General features: G+C 41.8%; 1 protein-coding gene across 3 annotated transcripts in view; it reads left to right on the top strand.

Moving 5' to 3' along the window:
- The window catches only part of LOC115188724 (dystrophin-like), a 109,065-nt gene that overhangs the window by 45,146 nt on the left and 44,752 nt on the right, over positions 1-19,167 (top strand). For 2 of the 3 annotated variants that reach the window (XM_029747476.1, XM_029747475.1), the window contains exons 27-32: positions 3,038-3,210; positions 3,895-4,051; positions 8,869-8,983; positions 13,460-13,728; positions 15,643-15,789; positions 16,911-16,979. In XM_029747476.1, coding sequence (XP_029603336.1) covers positions 3,038-3,210; positions 3,895-4,051; positions 8,869-8,983; positions 13,460-13,728; positions 15,643-15,789; positions 16,911-16,979 — 930 coding nt within the window. Of the gene's footprint in view, positions 1-263; positions 388-3,037; positions 3,211-3,894; positions 4,052-8,868; positions 8,984-13,459; positions 13,729-15,642; positions 15,790-16,910; positions 16,980-19,167 lie in introns of those variants that run through there. The other variant, XM_029747479.1, reaches the window with a different exon arrangement.

Genomic DNA, 19,167 nt, shown 5'->3' with positions numbered 1-19,167 from the left:
TAGTCGCCCACTTTCTCCACTCTCTTTCTCCACTCTCTCCCCCAGTGAACAACAGTCACTGTGTGTCGCACATCAACCAGCCTTCTGTACCTCATTCTATTGGGTCTCTCCCTCTTCCTCACACACATGCACATGAGCAGACACTCACACTCACACACACACACACACACACACACACACACACACACACACACACACACACACACACACACACACACACACACACACACACACTCACATAGGCATATGGCTCATTGTAGCTCACAGACAAACACAGAAAGCATCTACACTTGATTGGGTTTGACGACAGAAGACATGTTTTCTTAGTTGTGGGAAGCGTTGCCTTAAGTGGATAATATGCTGCGCAGGAAAATCTACCATGTACAGGTTAGAGATTACAATTTACTGGTCACTGGGAAGGCTTTCTGTCCAGTACTGAACGGGTCTATGTATTCTTCTGACTTGTACTGTTCGTCTGTCTCAGAGTTGGAGAAAGACAGTCACTTGAATGAACCACGGTCAGAAATGGTCCATTTAATACAGTAGGCTTTGTTGTTGCTGTACACTGAGTGGACAAAACATTAAGAACACCTGCTCTTTCCATGACATAGACTGACCAGGTGAAGGCTATGATCCCTTATTGGGGTCACTTGTTAAATCCACTTCAATCAGTGTAGATGAAGGGCAGGAGACAGGCTAAAGAAGGATTTTTAAACCTTGAGACAATTGAGACATGGATTGTGTATGTGTGCCATTCAGAGGTTGAATGAGCAAGACAAAAGATTTAAGTGACTTTGAACAGGGTATGATAGTAGGAGCCAGCCACACCGGTTAGAGTATGTCAAGAACTGCAACGCTGCTGGGTTTTTCACGCTCAACAGTTTCCCATGTGTATCAAGAATGGTCCACCACCCAAAGGACATCCAGCCAACTTGACACAACTGTGGGAAGCATAGGAGTCAACATGGGCCAGCATCCCTGTGGAACGCTTTCACCTTGTAGAGTCCCCGCCCCTTTCACCTTGTAGAGTCCCCGCCCCTGTTCTTTTTCTTTTTTTTTACCTCTTTTTTTCTCCCCGATTTCGTTGAATCCAATTGGTCGTTACAGTCTTGTCTCATCGCTGCAACTCCCATACGGACTCCGGAGAGGTGAAGGTCGAGAGCCGTACGTCCTCTGAAACACAATCAAGCCGCACTGCTTCTTGACGCAATGCCACTTAACCTGGAAGCCAGCCGCACCAATGTGTCAGAGGAAACGCCATACACCTGGTGACCGTGTCAGCGTGCACTACGCCCGGCCCGCCACAGGAGTTGCTAGAGCGCGATGTGACAAGGACATCCCTTCCAGCCAAGCCCTCCCCTAACCCGGACGACGCTGGGCCAATTGTGCGCCGCCCCATGGGTCTCCCGGTCGCGGCTGGCTGCGACAGAGCCTGGACTCGAACCAGGATCTTTAGTGGCACAGCTAGCACTGCCTTAGACCACTGCGTCACTCTTGAGGCCTGAATCGAGGCTGTTCTTAATGTTTTGTACACTCAGTGTATATTTACAGTCAATTACATTTAAATTGAAATAACTTCATGTTTTCCTGTGAGGAAACTTGTGTGGTTTTGGTATGTGCATTAAGTCAATGAGGCACATGGGGTTGCTAAGGAGATTCTATGAATGGTTGTTATGTAGTCTTCTATTCTGTGACGTCATTCTGCCCTCTCTGAGATCAAACCTCACAGCCACAGGACTCTTAGACCTGTATTATCTGATGATGACAGTCAGGGGAAAGGAATGGACTAATTAGGATCATTAGAGAACATTAGATTGAGAGTACACTCTTACAAAAAAGGTTCCAAACGGGTTCTTCATGTGTCCCCGTAGGAGAACCCTTTTTGGTTCCATGTAGAACCCTTTCCACGGAGGGTTCTACCTGGAACCAAAAGGGTTATTCAAAGGGTACTCCTATGGGGACAGCCGAAGAACCCTTTTAGGTTCTAGATTGCACCTTTTTTTCTAAGAGTGTATGGTGAGGTGGGAAGCTTTGGTTGGACATTCACCATCATAATATGTATGTACCCAGCTAGTGGAGAATGTACTCAGGTAATACCTGGAAAACCTGTCTCTTTTACCTGCAGGACATTGATGACAATAATGACAAAGACTAATGGATTCATTAGGATCATTCTAGAATATTAGGCTGAGAGAGTGGCTGCTCTGTTTGGACATATCTATCATTATTATAATATATAGATATTAATCTAATGGTTCCTTCTATAGGAGAACATATCTATCATTATTATAATATATAGATATTAATCTAATGGTTCCTTCTATAGGAGGACATATCTATCATTATTATAATATATAGATATTAATCTAATGGTTCCTTCTATAGGAGAACATATCTATCATTATTATAATATATAGATATTAATCTAATGGTTCCTTCTATAGGAGGACATATCTATCATTATTATAATATATAGATATTAATCTAATGGTTCCTTCTATAGGAGGACATAAATCATTATTATAATATATAGATATTAATCTAATGGTTCCTTCTATAGGAGGACATATCCATCATTGTTATAATATATAGATATTAATCTAATGATTCCTTCTATAGGAGGACATATCTATCATTATTATAATATATAGATATTAATCTAATGGTTCCTTCTATAGGAGGACATAAATCATTATTATAATATATAGATATTAATTTAAATGGTTCCTTCTATAGGAGGACATATCTATCATTATTATAATATATAGATATTAATTTAAATGGTTCCTAGGCTTTAATAGGAGTAATAAAACATTAACTATTGGTCAAAAAGCATTGAAATCATTCAGAGAGAGCCATATACCACAGAACATTCTAATTATTTAGATACCAACTAATGATTGGGTGTGTGTGTGTGTGTGTGTGTGTGTGTGTGTGTGTGTGTGTGTGTGTGTGTGTGTGTGTGTGTGTGTGCGCATGCGTGCGTGCGTGTGCGCATGCGTGCGTGCGTGCATGCTGGGTGTGTGTGTGAGTATAGGACCTTCAGGGGGAGATAGATGGCCACACAGAACTGTACCACTCTCTAGATGAGAATGGTCAGCGTATCGTGACCTCTCTGACCGGCTCAGACGATGCCGTACTCCTACAGAGCCGACTGGACAACATGGGCCAGCGCTGGGACGAGCTCCGCAGCAAAACCATGAGTATGAGGTAGACACCATGCCTGCCTCCATCTGTTCATTCATGGTGACAAAAGGGTGCAGGTTTTTGCTCCATCCCTGTTGTTACACACCTGATTCAGATAATCAAGGTCCGGGATGAGCACCTAATTACTACAATCAGGTGTGTTAGACTGAGTAGGGTTGGAGCAAACGCCTGCAGGACCTTTCTTCACCAGGAGGGAGGATTGAGCTACCCTGGTCAACAGTCCAGTTTAGATAGTAATATCTATGATCCAGTCTAGTTTAGGTAGGAATATCTTTGATCCAGTCTAGTTTAGATAGGAATATCTATGATCCAGTCCAGTTTAGATAGGAATATCTATGATCCAGTCCAGTTTAGATAGGAATATCTACGATCCAGTCCAGTTTAGATAGGAATATCTACGATCCAGTCCAGTTTAGATAGGAATATCTACGATCCAGTCCAGTTTAGATAGGAATATCTACGATCCAGTCCAGTTTAGATAGGAATATCTACGATCCAGTCCAGTTTAGATAGCAATATCTATAATTCAGTCTAGTTTAGATAGGAATATCTATGATCCAGTCCAGTTTAGATAGGAATATCTATAATTCAGTCTAGTTTAGATAGGAATATCTATGATCCAGTCTAGTTTAGATAGGAATATCTATAATCCAGTCTTATATCTATGCTTCTATGTGTATGTTGTAGATCTCACCTGGAAGGGGAAATGGCTCCATGGAAGCGGATACACATGACCCTTCAGGAGCTGATTGCCTGGCTGCAGATGAAGACTGACCTGCTGGAGCAGGAACCACCAGTAGGGGGCGACGTCCCTGCTGTGCAACAACAGCTGGACACACACAGGGTGAGAGCGGAAGACTGGCTGGATGGGTGGTTAGCTGGTTGGGTGGATGGGTGGTTAGCTGGTTGGGTGGGTGGGTGGGTGGTTGGTTGAGTGATTCACTAGTTGGTTGGTTCATAGATTCATTGATGCGTCAGAAATCATAAGCAGATGTTATGGTTTATAACTGGTTTATATCTGGTTTATAACCGGTTTATATCTGGTTTATATCTGGTTTATAACTGGTTTATAACTGCTTTATAGCTGGTTTATAACTGGTTTATATCTAGTTATAACTGGTTTATTTCTGGTTTATAACTGGTTTATATCTGGTTTATAGCTGTTTATAACTGGTTTATAACTGGTTTATAGCTGGTTTATAGCTGGTTTATAACTGGTTTATAGCTGGTTTATAACTGGTTTATAGCTGGTTTATAACTGGTTTATAACTGGTTTATATCTGGTTTATATCTGGTTTATAACTGGTTTATAACTGGTTTATATCTGGTTTATAACTGGTTTATATCTGGTTTATAACTGGTTTATATCTGGTTTATTACCGGTTTATATCTGGTTTATTACTGGTTTATAACTGGTTTATATCTGGTTTATATCTGGTTTATATCTGGTTTATATCTGGTTTATAACTGCTTTATAGCTGGTTTATAACTGGTTTATATTTAGTTTATAACTGGTTTATAACTGGTTTATAGCTGTTTATAACTGGTTTATAACTGGTTTATAGCTGGTTTATAGCTGGTTAATAGCTGGTTTATATCTGGTTTATAGCTGTTTATAACTGGTTTATAGCTGGTTTATAACTGGTTTATAGCTGTTTATAACTGGTTTATAACTGGTTTATAGCTGGTTTATAGCTGGTTTATAGCTGGTTTATAACTAGTTTATAGCTGTTTATAACTGGTTTATAACTGGTTTATAGCTGGTTTATAACTGGTTTATATCTGGTTTATAACTGGTTTATATCTAGTTTATAACTGGTTTATAACTGGTTTATAGATGTTTATAACTGGTTTATAACTGGTTTATAACTGGTTTATAGCTGGTTTATAGCTGGTTAATAGCTGGTTTATATCTGGTTTATAGCTGTTTATAACTGGTTTATAACTGGTTTATAGCTGTTTATAACTGGTTTATAACTGGTTTATAGCTGTTTATAACTGGTTTATATCTGGTTTATAACTGGTTTATAACCGGTTTATATCTGGTTTATTACTGGTTTATAACTGGTTTATAACTGCTTTATAGCTGGTTTATAACTGGTTTATATCTAGTTTATAACTGGTTTATTTCTGGTTTATAACTGGTTTATAGCTGTTTATAACTGGTTTATAACTGGTTTATATCTGGTTTATAACTGGTTTATAGCTGGTTTATAACTGGTTTATAACTGGTTTATAACTGGTTTATAGCTGGTTTATAACTAGTTTATAGCTGTTTATAACTGGTTTATAACTGGTTTATAGCTGGTTTATAACTGGTTTATATCTAGTTTATAACTGGTTTATAACTGGTTTATAGCTGTTTATAACTGGTTTATAACTGGTTTATAACTGGTTTATAGCTGGTTTATAGCTGGTTAATAGCTGGTTTATATCTGGTTTATAGCTGTTTATAACTGGTTTATAACTGGTTTATAGCTGGTTTATAACTGGTTTATAGCTGTTTATAACTGGTTTATAACTGGTTTATAGCTGTTTATAACTGGTTTATATCTGGTTTATAACTGGTTTATAACCGGTTTATATCTGGTTTATTACTGGTTTATAACTGGTTTATAACTGCTTTATAGCTGGTTTATAACTGGTTTATATCTAGTTTATAACTAGTTTATTTCTGGTTTATAACTGGTTTATATCTGGTTTATAGCTGGTTTATAGCTGGTTTATAGCTGGTTTATAACTGGTTTATAACTGGTTTATAACTGGTTTATATCTGGTTTATAACTGGTTTTTAACTGGTTTATAACTGGTTTATATCTAGTTTATAGCTGGTTTATAACTGGTTTATAGCTGTTTATAACTGGTTTATAACTGGTTTATATCTGGTTTATAACTGGTTTATAGCTGGTTTATAACTGGTTTATAACTGGTTTATAACTGGTTTATAACTGGTTTATAGCTGTTTATAACTGGTTTATAACTGGTTTATATCTAGTTTATAACTGGTTTATAGCTGGTTTATAACTGGTTTATATCTAGTTTATAACTGGTTTATAGCTGGTTTATAACTGGTTTATAGCTGTTTATAACTGGTTTATAACTGGTTTATATCTGGTTTATAACTGGTTTATAGCTGGTTTATAACTGGTTTATAGCTGTTTATAACTGGTTTATAGCTGGTTTATAACTGGTTTATAACTGGTTTATAGCTGGTTTATAACTGGTTTATATCTGGTTTATAACAGCATAAGTTGTTCAGTGAGCAGAGCAGATGAGCCACACTGCAAGTTTACTGCATTATGGAGATGTTAGGAATAGACAATATTGGAATGTTTTTGGAATGTATCATCATACTCCTAATGAGGACATCATGCATCATTAAGAACTGATGACAGTACTCTGCAACATCATTAAGAACTGATGACAGTACTCTGTAACATCATTAAGAACTGATGACAGTACTCTGTAACATCATTAAGAACTGATGACAATCACTGCAACATCATTAAGAACTGATGACAGTATTCTGTAACATCATTAGGAACTGATGACAATCACTGCAACATCGTTAGGAACTGATGACAGTACTCTGTAACATCATTAAGAAATAATGACAGTACTCTGTAACATCATTAAGAACTGATGACAGTACTCTGTAACATCATTAAGAACTGATGACAATCACTGCAACATCGTTAGGAACTGATGACAGTACTCTGTAACATCATTAGGAACTGATGACAGTACTCTGTAACATCATTAGGAACTGATGACAGTACTCTGTAACATCATTAAGATCTGATGACAGTATTCTGTAACATCATTAAGCACTGATGACAGTATTCTGTAACATCATTAAGAACTGATGACAGTACTCTGTAACATCATTAAGATCTGATGACAGTATTCTGTAACATCATTAAGGACTGATGACAGTACTCTGTAACATCATTAAGAACTGATGACAGTACTCTGTAACATCATTAAGAACTGATGACAGTACTCTGTAACATCATTAAGAACTGATGACAGTACTCTGTACATCATTAAGAACTGATGACAGTATTCTGTAACATCATTAAGAACTGATGACAGTACTCTGTAACATCATTAAGAACTGATGACAGTACTCTGTACATCATTAAGAACTGATGACAGTACTCTGTTACATCATTAAGAACTGATGACAGTACTCTGTTACATCATTAAGAACTGATGACAATCACTGCAACATCATTAAGAACTGATGACTGTATTCTGTAACATCATTAAGAACTGATGACAGTACTCTGTAACATCATTAAGCACTGATGACAGTACTCTGTAACATCATTAAGAATGGATGACAGTATTCTGTAACATCATTAAGAACTGATGACAGTACTCTGTAACATCATTAAGAATGGATGACAGTATTCTGTAACATCATTAAGAACTGATGACAGTACTCTGTAACATCATGAAGAACTGATGACAGTACTCTGTAACACCATGAAGAACTGATGACAGTACTCCGTAACATCATTAAGAACTGATGACAGTATTCTGTAACATTATTAAGAACTGATGACAGTACTCTGTAACATCATTAAGAACTGATGACAGTACTCTGTAACATCATTAAGAACTGATGACAGTATTCTGTAACATCATTAAGAACTGATGACAGTACTCTGTAACATCATTAAGAATGGATGACAGTATTCTGTAACATCATGAAGAACTGATGACAGTACTCTGTAACATCATTAAGCACTGATGACAGTACTCTGTAACATCATTAAGAATGGATGACAGTACTCCGTAACATCATTAAGAACTGATGACAGTATTCTGTAACATCATGAAGAACTGATGACAGTACTCTGTAACATCATTAAGCACTGATGACAGTACTCTGTAACATCATTAAGAATGGATGACAGTATTCTGTAACATCATGAAGAACTGATGACAGTACTCTGTAACATCATTAAGAATGGATGACAGTACTCCGTAACATCATTAAGAACTGATGACAGTATTCTGTAACATCATTAAGAACTGATGACAGTACTCTGTAACATCATTAAGAATGGATGACAGTATTCTGTAACATCATGAAGAACTGATGACAGTACTCTGTAACATCATTAAGAATGGATGACAGTACTCCGTAACATCATTAAGAACTGATGACAGTATTCTGTAACATCATTAAGAACTGAATGTAAAGAATGAATGAGATGTCCGTCTAGTCTGCAGCCAGGTCTGCTGAGTATGTGGTCCGTCCTATTATAGTGACTAATATAGTGATATACTCTTGTTGACTGGGCTTTCTTTCATGTGTTGTTGTGATGCTGGCGTTGTCATGGAGCCTGTGCTTCACGCAGTGTGTGTGTGCGTGCGTGTGTGTGTGTGTGTTTTTTCACTAATTCTATGCAGACATACTGGACTCCACACACACACATACTGTAACATGGACACAGACACATACTGCATGTTATTGTTATTCGGCATTTCCTGTGTATTTATTCCTCGTCGCTATTTGTATTTTGTATCTTTATCTTTAACTCTGCATTGTTGGAAAAGGACCCGTAAGTAAGACTCTTCGCTGTTAGTCTACTGTTCTTTACGAAACATGTGACAGATAACATTTGATTTTGTGTGTGTGTGTTACAGAGCTTCAGGAGAGATCTGAGGGCCAAGGACCCGGTGGTTAATGGGGCTCTGGACCAGGTTCAGATCTTCCTGTCTGAGCTGCCTGCTGAGAGGGAGCCACAGCCTGTCCAGAGAGGTGAGTGGGACACACTGCTAGCCCGCTGAACTAAAGCCTAGGTAGTAATTCATGGACTTAACTCGAGTCTAAAGCAAGGTTACTCATCACACAGTGATAAACACAAACAGATACACTCATCATGCTAACGGACACCAACACTCATTTTGACCTACTTATAATACACCTGCGTATGCACATTAATGCTCATGTAACTGACAGGATACAGTGATACACCTGCGTATGCACGTTAATGCTCATGTAACTGACAGGATACAGTGATACACCTGCGTATGCACGTTAATGCTCATGTAACTGACAGGATACAGTGATACACCTGCGTATGCACGTTAATGCTCATGTAACTGACAGGATACAGTGATACACCTGCGTATGCACATTAATGCTCATGTAACTGACAGGATACAGTGATACACCTGCGTATGCACATTAATGCTCATGTAACTGACAGGATACAGTGATACACCTGCGTATGCACATTAATGCTCATGTAACTGACAGGATACAGTGATACACCTGCGTATGCACATTAATGCTCATGTAACTGACAGGATACAGTGATACACCTGCGTATGCACATTAATGCTCATGTAACTGACAGGATACAGTGATACACCTGCGTATGCACATTAATGCTCATGTAACTGACAGGATACAGTGATACACCTGCGTATGCACATTAATGCTCATGTAACTGACAGGATACAGTGATACACCTGCGTATGCACATTAATGCTCATGTAACTGACAGGATACAGTGATACACCTGCGTATGCACATTAATGCTCATGTAACTGACAGGATACAGTGATACACCTGCGTATGCACATTAATGCTCATGTAACTGACAGGATACAGTGATACACCTGCGTATGCACATTAATGCTCATGTAACTGACAGGATACAGTGATACACCTGCGTATGCACATTAATGCTCATGTAACTGACAGGATACAGTGATACACCTGCGTATGCACATTAATGCTCATGTAACTGACAGGATACAGTGATACACCTGCGTATGCACATTAATGCTCATGTAACTGACAGGATACAGTGATACACCTGCGTATGCACATTAATGCTCATGTAACTGACAGGATACAGTGATACACCTGCGTATGCACATTAATGCTCATGTAACTGACAGGATACAGTGATACACCTGCGTATGCACATTAATGCTCATGTAACTGACAGGATACAGTGATACACCTGCGTATGCACATTAATGCTCATGTAACTGACAGGATACAGTGATACACCTGCGTATGCACATTAATGCTCATGTAACTGACAGGATACAGTGATACACCTGCGTATGCACATTAATGCTCATGTAACTGACAGGATACAGTGATACACCTGCGTATGCACATTAATGCTCATGTAACTGACAGGATACAGTGATACACCTGCGTATGCACATTAATGCTCATGTAACTGACAGGATACAGTGATACACCTGCGTATGCACATTAATGCTCATGTAACTGACAGGATACAGTGATACACCTGCGTATGCACATTAATGCTCATGTAACTGACAGGATACAGTGATACACCTGCGTATGCACATTAATGCTCATGTAACTGACAGGATACAGTGATACACCTGCGTATGCACATTAATGCTCATGTAACTGACAGGATACAGTGATACACCTGCGTATGCACATTAATGCTCATGTAACTGACAGGATACAGTGATACACCTGCGTATGCACATTAATGCTCATGTAACTGACAGGATACAGTGATACACCTGCGTATGCACATTAATGCTCATGTAACTGACAGGATACAGTGATACACCTGCGTATGCACATTAATGCTCATGTAACTGACAGGATACAGTGATACACCTGCGTATGCACATTAATGCTCATGTAACTAACAGGATACAGTGATACACCTGCGTATGCACATTAATGCTCATGTAACTAACAGGATACAGTGCCGATGAAAACGTATTTGCACCCTTTCTAATTTTCTCTACTTTTGCATATTGTTGATATTGAATGTTATCAGATCTTTAACCAAAACCTGATATTAGATAAAGGGAACCTGAGTTTACAAATAACACAAAACACCCAATTCCCTTGTGTGGAAAAGTAATTGTCCTTTTACACTCAATAACTGGTTGTGTCACCTTTATCTGCAATGACTGGAAGCACATTCTTCCTGTAGATGTTGATCAGTCTCTTACATCGCTATGGGGATGCTTTTCTGCCTCATGACCTGGACAACTTGCCTTAATAGAAGGAACCATGAATTGTGCTCTGTATCAGAGAGTTCTACAGGAGAATGTCAGGCCATCCGTCTGTGAGCTGAAGCTGAAGCACAGCTGGGTCACGCAGCAAGACAATGATCCAAAACACACAATCAAGTCTACATGAAAATTATTAAAATAAAACAAATTTGAAGTTTTGGAATGGCCTAGTCAAAGTACAGACCTAATCCCAATTGAGATGTTGAGGCAGGACTTGAAATGAGCTGTTCATGCTTGAAAACCCACACATGTAGCTGAGTTACAGCAGTTCTGCATGCAAGAGTGGGCCCAAATTCCTCCACAGCGATGTGTGAGACTGATCAGCATCTACAGGAAGAATGTGCTTCCAGTCATTACAGCTAAAGGTGACACAACCAGTTATTGAGTGTAAAGGGGCAATTACTTTTTTACACAGGGGGCATTAAGTGTTGCATAAAATTGTTTATGAAAGAAATTAATGAATTGTTGTGTTATTTGTTCACTCAGGTTCCCTTTATCTAATAACATTCAATATCAACAATGTGCAAAAACAGAGAAAATCAGAGATGGGGCAAATAGATTTTCACAGCACTGTATCTCAGTTGACTGACATGTTTCCTGAGTGTGCAGAACTGTACTGTCCATCATCTGATTATGACTAAGTTCATAACATCAGCTGACTTGACAGCCAGTTCAGGCTCTGTAATTGGCTCACGGGGTTCTGTTTCTAAAACAGAGGAACAGTAAGCCAATGGGTTTTATTCCACTACTATTTTGGTGGTCTAAGATCTGCATTTTCCAATAAAAGGTGTAGAAATGAGAAGACACTATGCCCTGCAGTTCCAGTTGTGTTCCTTACTAAACAGCCTGCTCCCGTTTGTTCCCTAACATGCTGTTCCAGTTGTGTTCCTTACTAAACAGCCTGCTCCCGTTTGTTCCCTAACATGCAGTTCCAGTTGTGTTCCTTACTAAACAGCCTGCTCCCGTTTGTTCCCTAACATGCAGTTCCAGTTGTGTTCCTTACTAAACAGCCTGCTCCCGTTTGTTCCCTAACATGCAGTTCCAGTTGTGTTCCTTACTAAACAGCCTGCTCCCGTTTGTTCCCTAACATGCAGTTCCAGTTGTGTTCCTTACTAAACAGCCTGCTCCCGTTTGTTCCCTAACATGCTGTTCCAGTTGTGTTCCTTACTAAACAGCCTGCTCCCGTTTGTTCCCTAACATGCAGTTCCAGTTGTGTTCCTTACTAAACAGCCTGCTCCCGTTTGTTCCCTAACATGCAGTTCCAGTTGTGTTCCTTACTAAACAGCCTGCTCCCGTTTGTTCCCTAACATGCAGTTCCAGTTGTGTTCCTTACTAAACAGCCTGCTCCCGTTTGTTCCCTAACATGCAGTTCCAGTTGTGTTCCTTACTAAACAGCCTGCTCCCGTTTGTTCCCTAACATGCTGTTCCAGTTGTGTTCCTTACTAAACAGCCTGCTCCCGTTTGTTCCCTAACATGCAGTTCCAGTTGTGTTCCTTACTAAACAGCCTGCTCCCGTTTGTTCCCTAACATGCTGTTCCAGTTGTGTTCCTTACTAAACAGCCTGCTCCCGTTTGTTCCCTAACATGCAGTTTCAGTTGTGTTCCTTACTAAACAGCCTGCTCCCGTTTGTTCCCTAACATGCAGTTCCAGTTGTGTTCCTTACTAAACAGCCTGCTCCCGTTTGTTCCCTAACATGCTGTTCCAGTTGTGTTCCTTACTAAACAGCCTGCTCCCGTTTGTTCCCTAACATGCTGTTCCAGTTGTGTTCCTTACTAAACAGCCTGCTCCCGTTTGTTCCCTAACATGCTGAGTGTGACCTCTTTACCATAGCAACTGCCTGGCAACCCGTAGTGAGGGAAACTCTTGAACTCTTGCTGCTTATTCAATTCAATGGGCTCCAATGTGTTTTCCTCAGGTGTGGGATTATTTTTTGCTAAACCATGAGCCCTATGGTCTAAGTCATGTTTGATCCTATATGTGATGAGGTTGGAAAGGATTTAGGGCTGATCAAGAAAATAAAGCAACCAAATAACTTTCAAAGAGTAATAATCCAGAGTTTGAATTTCAATCTTATAAGTAGTTTATAATCTTAGTATAAATTAGGATTGTTGTGTCAATCCAATAACTCCTTCATTTCTATTAAATCTGATCATTCCCTGAGGGGACACAAAATGAATCAAACCATTTCTTTCTGTCCTGTCAGACATCAGTCCAGAGGAGCGTGCCCAGAACGTGGGGCGTGTCCTGCGAAAGGAGGCGGAGGATGTGGCGTCCGGGTGGGAGGGGCTTAACGAGGAGGCTGCTGATTGGCAGAGGAGGCTGGAGCTGGCTTTGGATAGGCTGTTGGAGCTTCAGAAGGCCCAGGACCAGCTGGAGCTGAGGCTGAGCCAAGCTGAGATGGTGAAGGAGGCCTGGGAGCCTGTAGGAGACCTGCTCATAGACTCACTACCTGAACACATCGACAGGGTCAAGGTGAGAGACACACACACACATGCACCCTAACTTAACAGATAGAGAGAGTCAAGGTGAGATTGGATACAGATGATTTTATTCTTTATTTTTCATTTGGGTCCCATTAGCTGATTCCTTAAAGGGACACTTTGGGATTTTGGCAATGAGGCCCTTTATCTACTTCACTAGGAAGTTAGAGGTAGTTTCGCAATCCAATGCTAATTAGAATTAGCACAATGACTGGAAGTCTATGGGTATCTGCTAGCATGCAAGCAGATACCCATAGACTTCCAGTCATTGCGCTAACGCTAGTTACAATTGCGCTAGTGCTACTTAGCAACTTCCTTCAAACTGCACGCAGAGACGCAACTAACTCTGGGAAAGTACTGTAGATAAAGGGCCTCATTGCCAAAATCCCCAAGTATCTCTTTAAAGACCACTAGTCTTCCTGAGGTCAAATGTACACATCTCTCTAGCTGATGTCTTAGTGACCACTAGTCTTCCTGAGGTCAAATGTACACATCTCTCTAGCTGATGTCTTAGTGACCACTAGTCTTCCTGAGGTCAAATGTACACATCTCTCTAGCTGATGTCTTAGTGACCACTAGTCTTCCTGAGGTCAAATGTACACATCTCTCTAGCTGATGTCTTAGTGACCACTCGTCTTCCTGAGGTCAAATGTACACATCTCTCTAGCTGATGTCTCAGTGACCACTAGTCTTCCTGAGGTCAAATGTACACATCTCTCTAGCTGATGTCTTAGTGACCACTAGTCTTCCTGAGGTCAAATGTACACATCTCTCTAGCTGATGTCTTAGTGACCACTAGTCTTCTTGAGGTCAAATGTACACATCTCTCTAGCTGATGTCTTAGTGACCACTCGTCTTCCTGAGGTCAAATGTACACATCTCTCTAGCTGATGTCTTAGTGACCACTCGTCTTCCTGAGGTCAAATGTACACATCTCTCTAGCTGATGTCTCAGTGACCACTAGTCTTCCTGAGGTCAAATGTACACATCTCTCTAGCTGATGTCTTAGTGACCACTAGTCTTCCTGAGGTCAAATGTACACATCTCTCTAGCTGATGTCTTAGTGACCACTAGTCTTCCTGAGGTCAAATGTACACATCTCTCTAGCTGATGTCTTAGTGACCACTAGTCTTCCTGAGGTCAAATGTACACATCTCTCTAGCTGATGTCTTAGTGACCACTAGTCTTCCTGAGGTCAAATGTACACATCTCTCTAGCTGATGTCTTAGTGACCACTAGTCTTCCTGAGGTCAAATGTACACATCTCTCTAGCTGATGTCTTAGTGGCCACTAGTCTTCCTGAGGTCAAATGTACACATCTCTCTAGCTGATGTCTTAGTGACCACTCGTCTTCCTGAGGTCAAATGTACACATCTCTCTAGCTAATGTCTTAGTGACCACTAGTCTTCCTGAGGTCAAATGTACACATCTCTCTAGCTGATGTCTTAGTGACCACTAGTCTTCCTGAGGTCAAATGTACACATCTCTCTAGCTGATGAAAGTGTATAAAGGGTACAGTGTGTGTTCTCTAGGGAGTGTATGAAGGTACAGTAATTGGTCCGCCACTCCATCTTCTGTGTGTGTGTGTGTGTGTGTGTGTGTGTGTGTGTGTGTGTGTGTGTGTGTGTGTGTGTGTGTGTGTGTGTGTGTGTGTGTGTGTGTGTGTGTGTGTGTGTGTGTGTGGCACAGCCAGAAGAGGACTGGCCACCCCTCATAGCCTGGTTCCTCTCTAGGTTTCTTCCTAGGTTTTGGCCTTTCTAGGGAGTTTTTCCTAGCCACCGTGCTTCTACACCTGCATTGCTTGCTGTTTGGGGTTTTAGGCTGGGTTTCTGTACAGCACTTTGAGATATCAGCTGATGTATGAAGGGCTATATAAACACGTGATTTGATTTGTTCTTCGCTGCAGGCGTTCCAGGCAGAGATAGCTCCTATCAAAGACGATGTGAGTCACGTCAACAACCTGGCCTCTACCTTCGGTCCTCCGGACCTGGTCCTCTCACGACCCAACCTGGACAGACTGGATGACCTCAACACACGCTGGAGGATGCTACAGGTAAACACACACAGTTCTCTAGGAAACACACTGACTGAAACATGACCTCCAGGAGCATCCGTCCCATCGTCAGGTTGTCCTGAGTCTAACACAGAGACAGTGAGGTCAGGTTGTCCTGAGTCTAACACAGAGACAGTGAGGTCAGGTTGTCCTGAGTCTAACACAGAGACAGTGAGGTCAGGTTGTCCTGAGTCTAACACAGAGACAGTGAGGTCAGGTTGTCCTGAGTCTAACACAGAGACAGTGAGGTCAGGTTGTCCTGAGTCTAACACAGAGACAGTGAGGTCAGGTTGTCCTGAGTCTAACACAGAGAAAGTGAGGTCAGGTTGTCCTGAGTCTAATACAGAGACAGTGAGGTCAGGTTGTCCTGAGTCTAACACAGAGACGCCTCTATCCCTCCCTCCCTGAGACCCCTCTATTCCAGCCTCTTTCCCTCCCTCTCCCTCCTCTCATTCTCTCCCTCCCTGCCTCTCTCTCTCCCTCCTTCTCTTCCTCTCTCCCTCCCTGCCTCTCTTTCCCTCTCTCCCTCCCTGTCTGAGATGGAAGCATGGGAGAGAGGGAGAGAGGGATGCAGAGTGGAAGAGGGAGAGAATGAAGGAGAGATAAAGAGGAGTGTGAAGGAGATGGACACCTGGAGAGGACCGTATGGCAGCTCACACACACACACACACACACACACACACACACACACGCCAGCTGTTCCTGCTGACACCTATCATGTCTACAGAAGGAAGTTGAGGTGACTGGGACCTCACTGACACCATAGCAACAAGGCCGTTAGTTTGTCCCACTCTACTGCCGAGGACTGCCGAGGTTTACCTAACTGCCCCCCTCTTTATGCCCTGAAAGGGTCACACACACACACACACACACACACACACACACACACCACACCACACACACACACACACACACACACACCACACACCACACACACACACACACACACACACACCACCCACACACACACACCACACACCACACACACACACACACACACACACACACAGATCAGTGTCTGAAAGAAAGGGGTTGATTGGGCTGGGTGCTGCGGTACAGATGTCATTCATAATTACTGCTGCAAAACAATCTCAAACTATTTTGACCCCCATCATCACCAGGTTTCCATGGGAACGTGTAAAAAGTCAGGGGGTGGAATGGCGGTGGATGAGTTGGGGGATGTATCTCAGGTAATGGTTCTGTTCCAGCAGAACTCATCAGATATCACTCCTCCATCAGACTCCATTACAACACTGCTATGGCTGTATGTCTACTGGTCCAAACATCTCACAGACTGCCCCAGTCCATCTCACACCATCACACCATCACACACCATCACACACACACCATCACACACACACCATCACACACACACACACACCATCACACCATCACACACACACCATCACACACACACCATCACACACACACACCATCACACACACACACACACACACCATCACACACACCATCACACCATCACACACACACCATCACACACACACCATCACACCATCACACACACACCATCACACACACACACACACACACCATCACACACACACCATCACACCATCACACCATCACACACACACACACACACACACCATCACACACACACACACGCACACACACACACGCATGCACACACACACACACACATGCACACATACAAACACACACACACACACAAACACGCACACACACACACACATGCACACACACACATGCACACGCACAAACACACAAACACACACCCACACACACACACACACATGCACACAAACACACACACATGCACACAAACAAGTGCACACAAACAAGTGCGCACAAACACATGCACACACACACATGCACACATACAAACACACACACACACACACGCACACGCAACACTTGCCTCATACCATAATGTGCTTTACCACCACACATATGTGCAAATGTGTACCCAGTACAACACTGTTATAAACACACACACTGACTATGGAATCAAACATATGTGTCATATTTGTTTGTGATAGAATCAGTGTGCTGAGCCTCCCCATCTCATCCATAGACCTGGTCTGTGTGGTCTGTGTGGTCTGTGTGGTCTGTGCAGAGAGTACATTATAGTCAGCCAGCCTTAGCAGAACCTAAAGCCCAGGCACAGTGCTCTGCTCTTAGATAACACACATGCTTAGTCACAGTCTGTCACCACCACTGCTTGGCTTCTCCATCACCACAAAATGACATTATACCATACAGCTTTGATCATGTACTGTAGTCTACTGTGTCTCAGTCCTCTCTCTCTCTCTCTCTGGACAGCTTTGATCATGTACTGTAGTCTACTGTGTCTCAGTCCTCTCTCTCTCTCTCTCTGGACAGCTTTTATCATGTACTGTAGTCTACTGTGTCTCAGTCCTCTCTCTCTCTCTCTCTGGACAGCTTTTATCATGTACTGTAGTCTACTGTGTCTCAGTCCTCTCTCTCTCTCTGGACAGCTTTTATCATGTACTGTAGTCTACTGTGTCTCAGTCCTCTCTCTCTCTCTGGACAGCTTTTATCATGTACTGTAGTCTACTGTGTCTCAGTCCTCTCTCTCTCTCTGGACAGCTTTTATCATGCACTGTACACTCAGAAAAAAAAGGTTCGAAAAGGGTTCTTCGGCTGTCCCATAGGAGAACCTTTTTTGGTTCCAGGTAGAACCCTTTTGGGTTCCATGTAAAACCCTCTGTAGAAAGGGTTCTACATGGAACCAAAATGGTTCTACCTGGAACCAAAAGAGCAATCAAAAAAGGTTATTTTAAGGGTTCTCCTATGGGGACAGCCGAAGAACCCTTAAAGGTTCTAGAAAGCAAAAATAATTCTAGCAGTGTAGTGTACTGTGTCTCTGTCTGTCCTCTCATATCTCTCTCCTCTACCCAGCTCTGTTCTCCTCTTTCTGATTATACCCGTTCCTGTTCCCTGTGGCATAATGAAACATGCTCTTTTACTCCCCAATCTCTTCTCCTGTCTCTCTCTCTCCAATATCTTCCTCCTCTCTCTCTCCCCCAATCTCTTCTCCTATCTCTCTCCCCAATCTCTTCTCCTATCTCTCTCCCCAATCTCTTCTCCTATCTCTCTCCCCCAATCTCTTCTCCTATCTCTCTCCCCCAATCTCTTCTCCTATCTCTCGCCCCAATCTCTTATTCTATCTCTCTCCCCAATCTCTTTTCCTCTCTCTATCCCCCAATCTCTTCTCCTCTCTCTCCCCCAATCTCTTCTCCTATCTCTCTCCCCAATCTCTTCTCCTATCTCTCTCCCCAATCTCTTCTCCTCTCTCTCTCCCCAATCTCTTCTCTCTCTCCCCCAATCTCTTCTCCTATCTCTCTCCCCAATCTCTTCTCCTATCTCTCTCCC

Source organism: Salmo trutta, unplaced genomic scaffold (assembly GCF_901001165.1).
Source record: "Salmo trutta unplaced genomic scaffold, fSalTru1.1, whole genome shotgun sequence".
Classification (NCBI taxonomy): Eukaryota; Metazoa; Chordata; class Actinopteri; order Salmoniformes; family Salmonidae; genus Salmo; species Salmo trutta.
The sequence above is the reverse complement of the archived record's forward strand: the minus strand, read 5'-3'. Positions and strand labels throughout refer to the sequence as shown.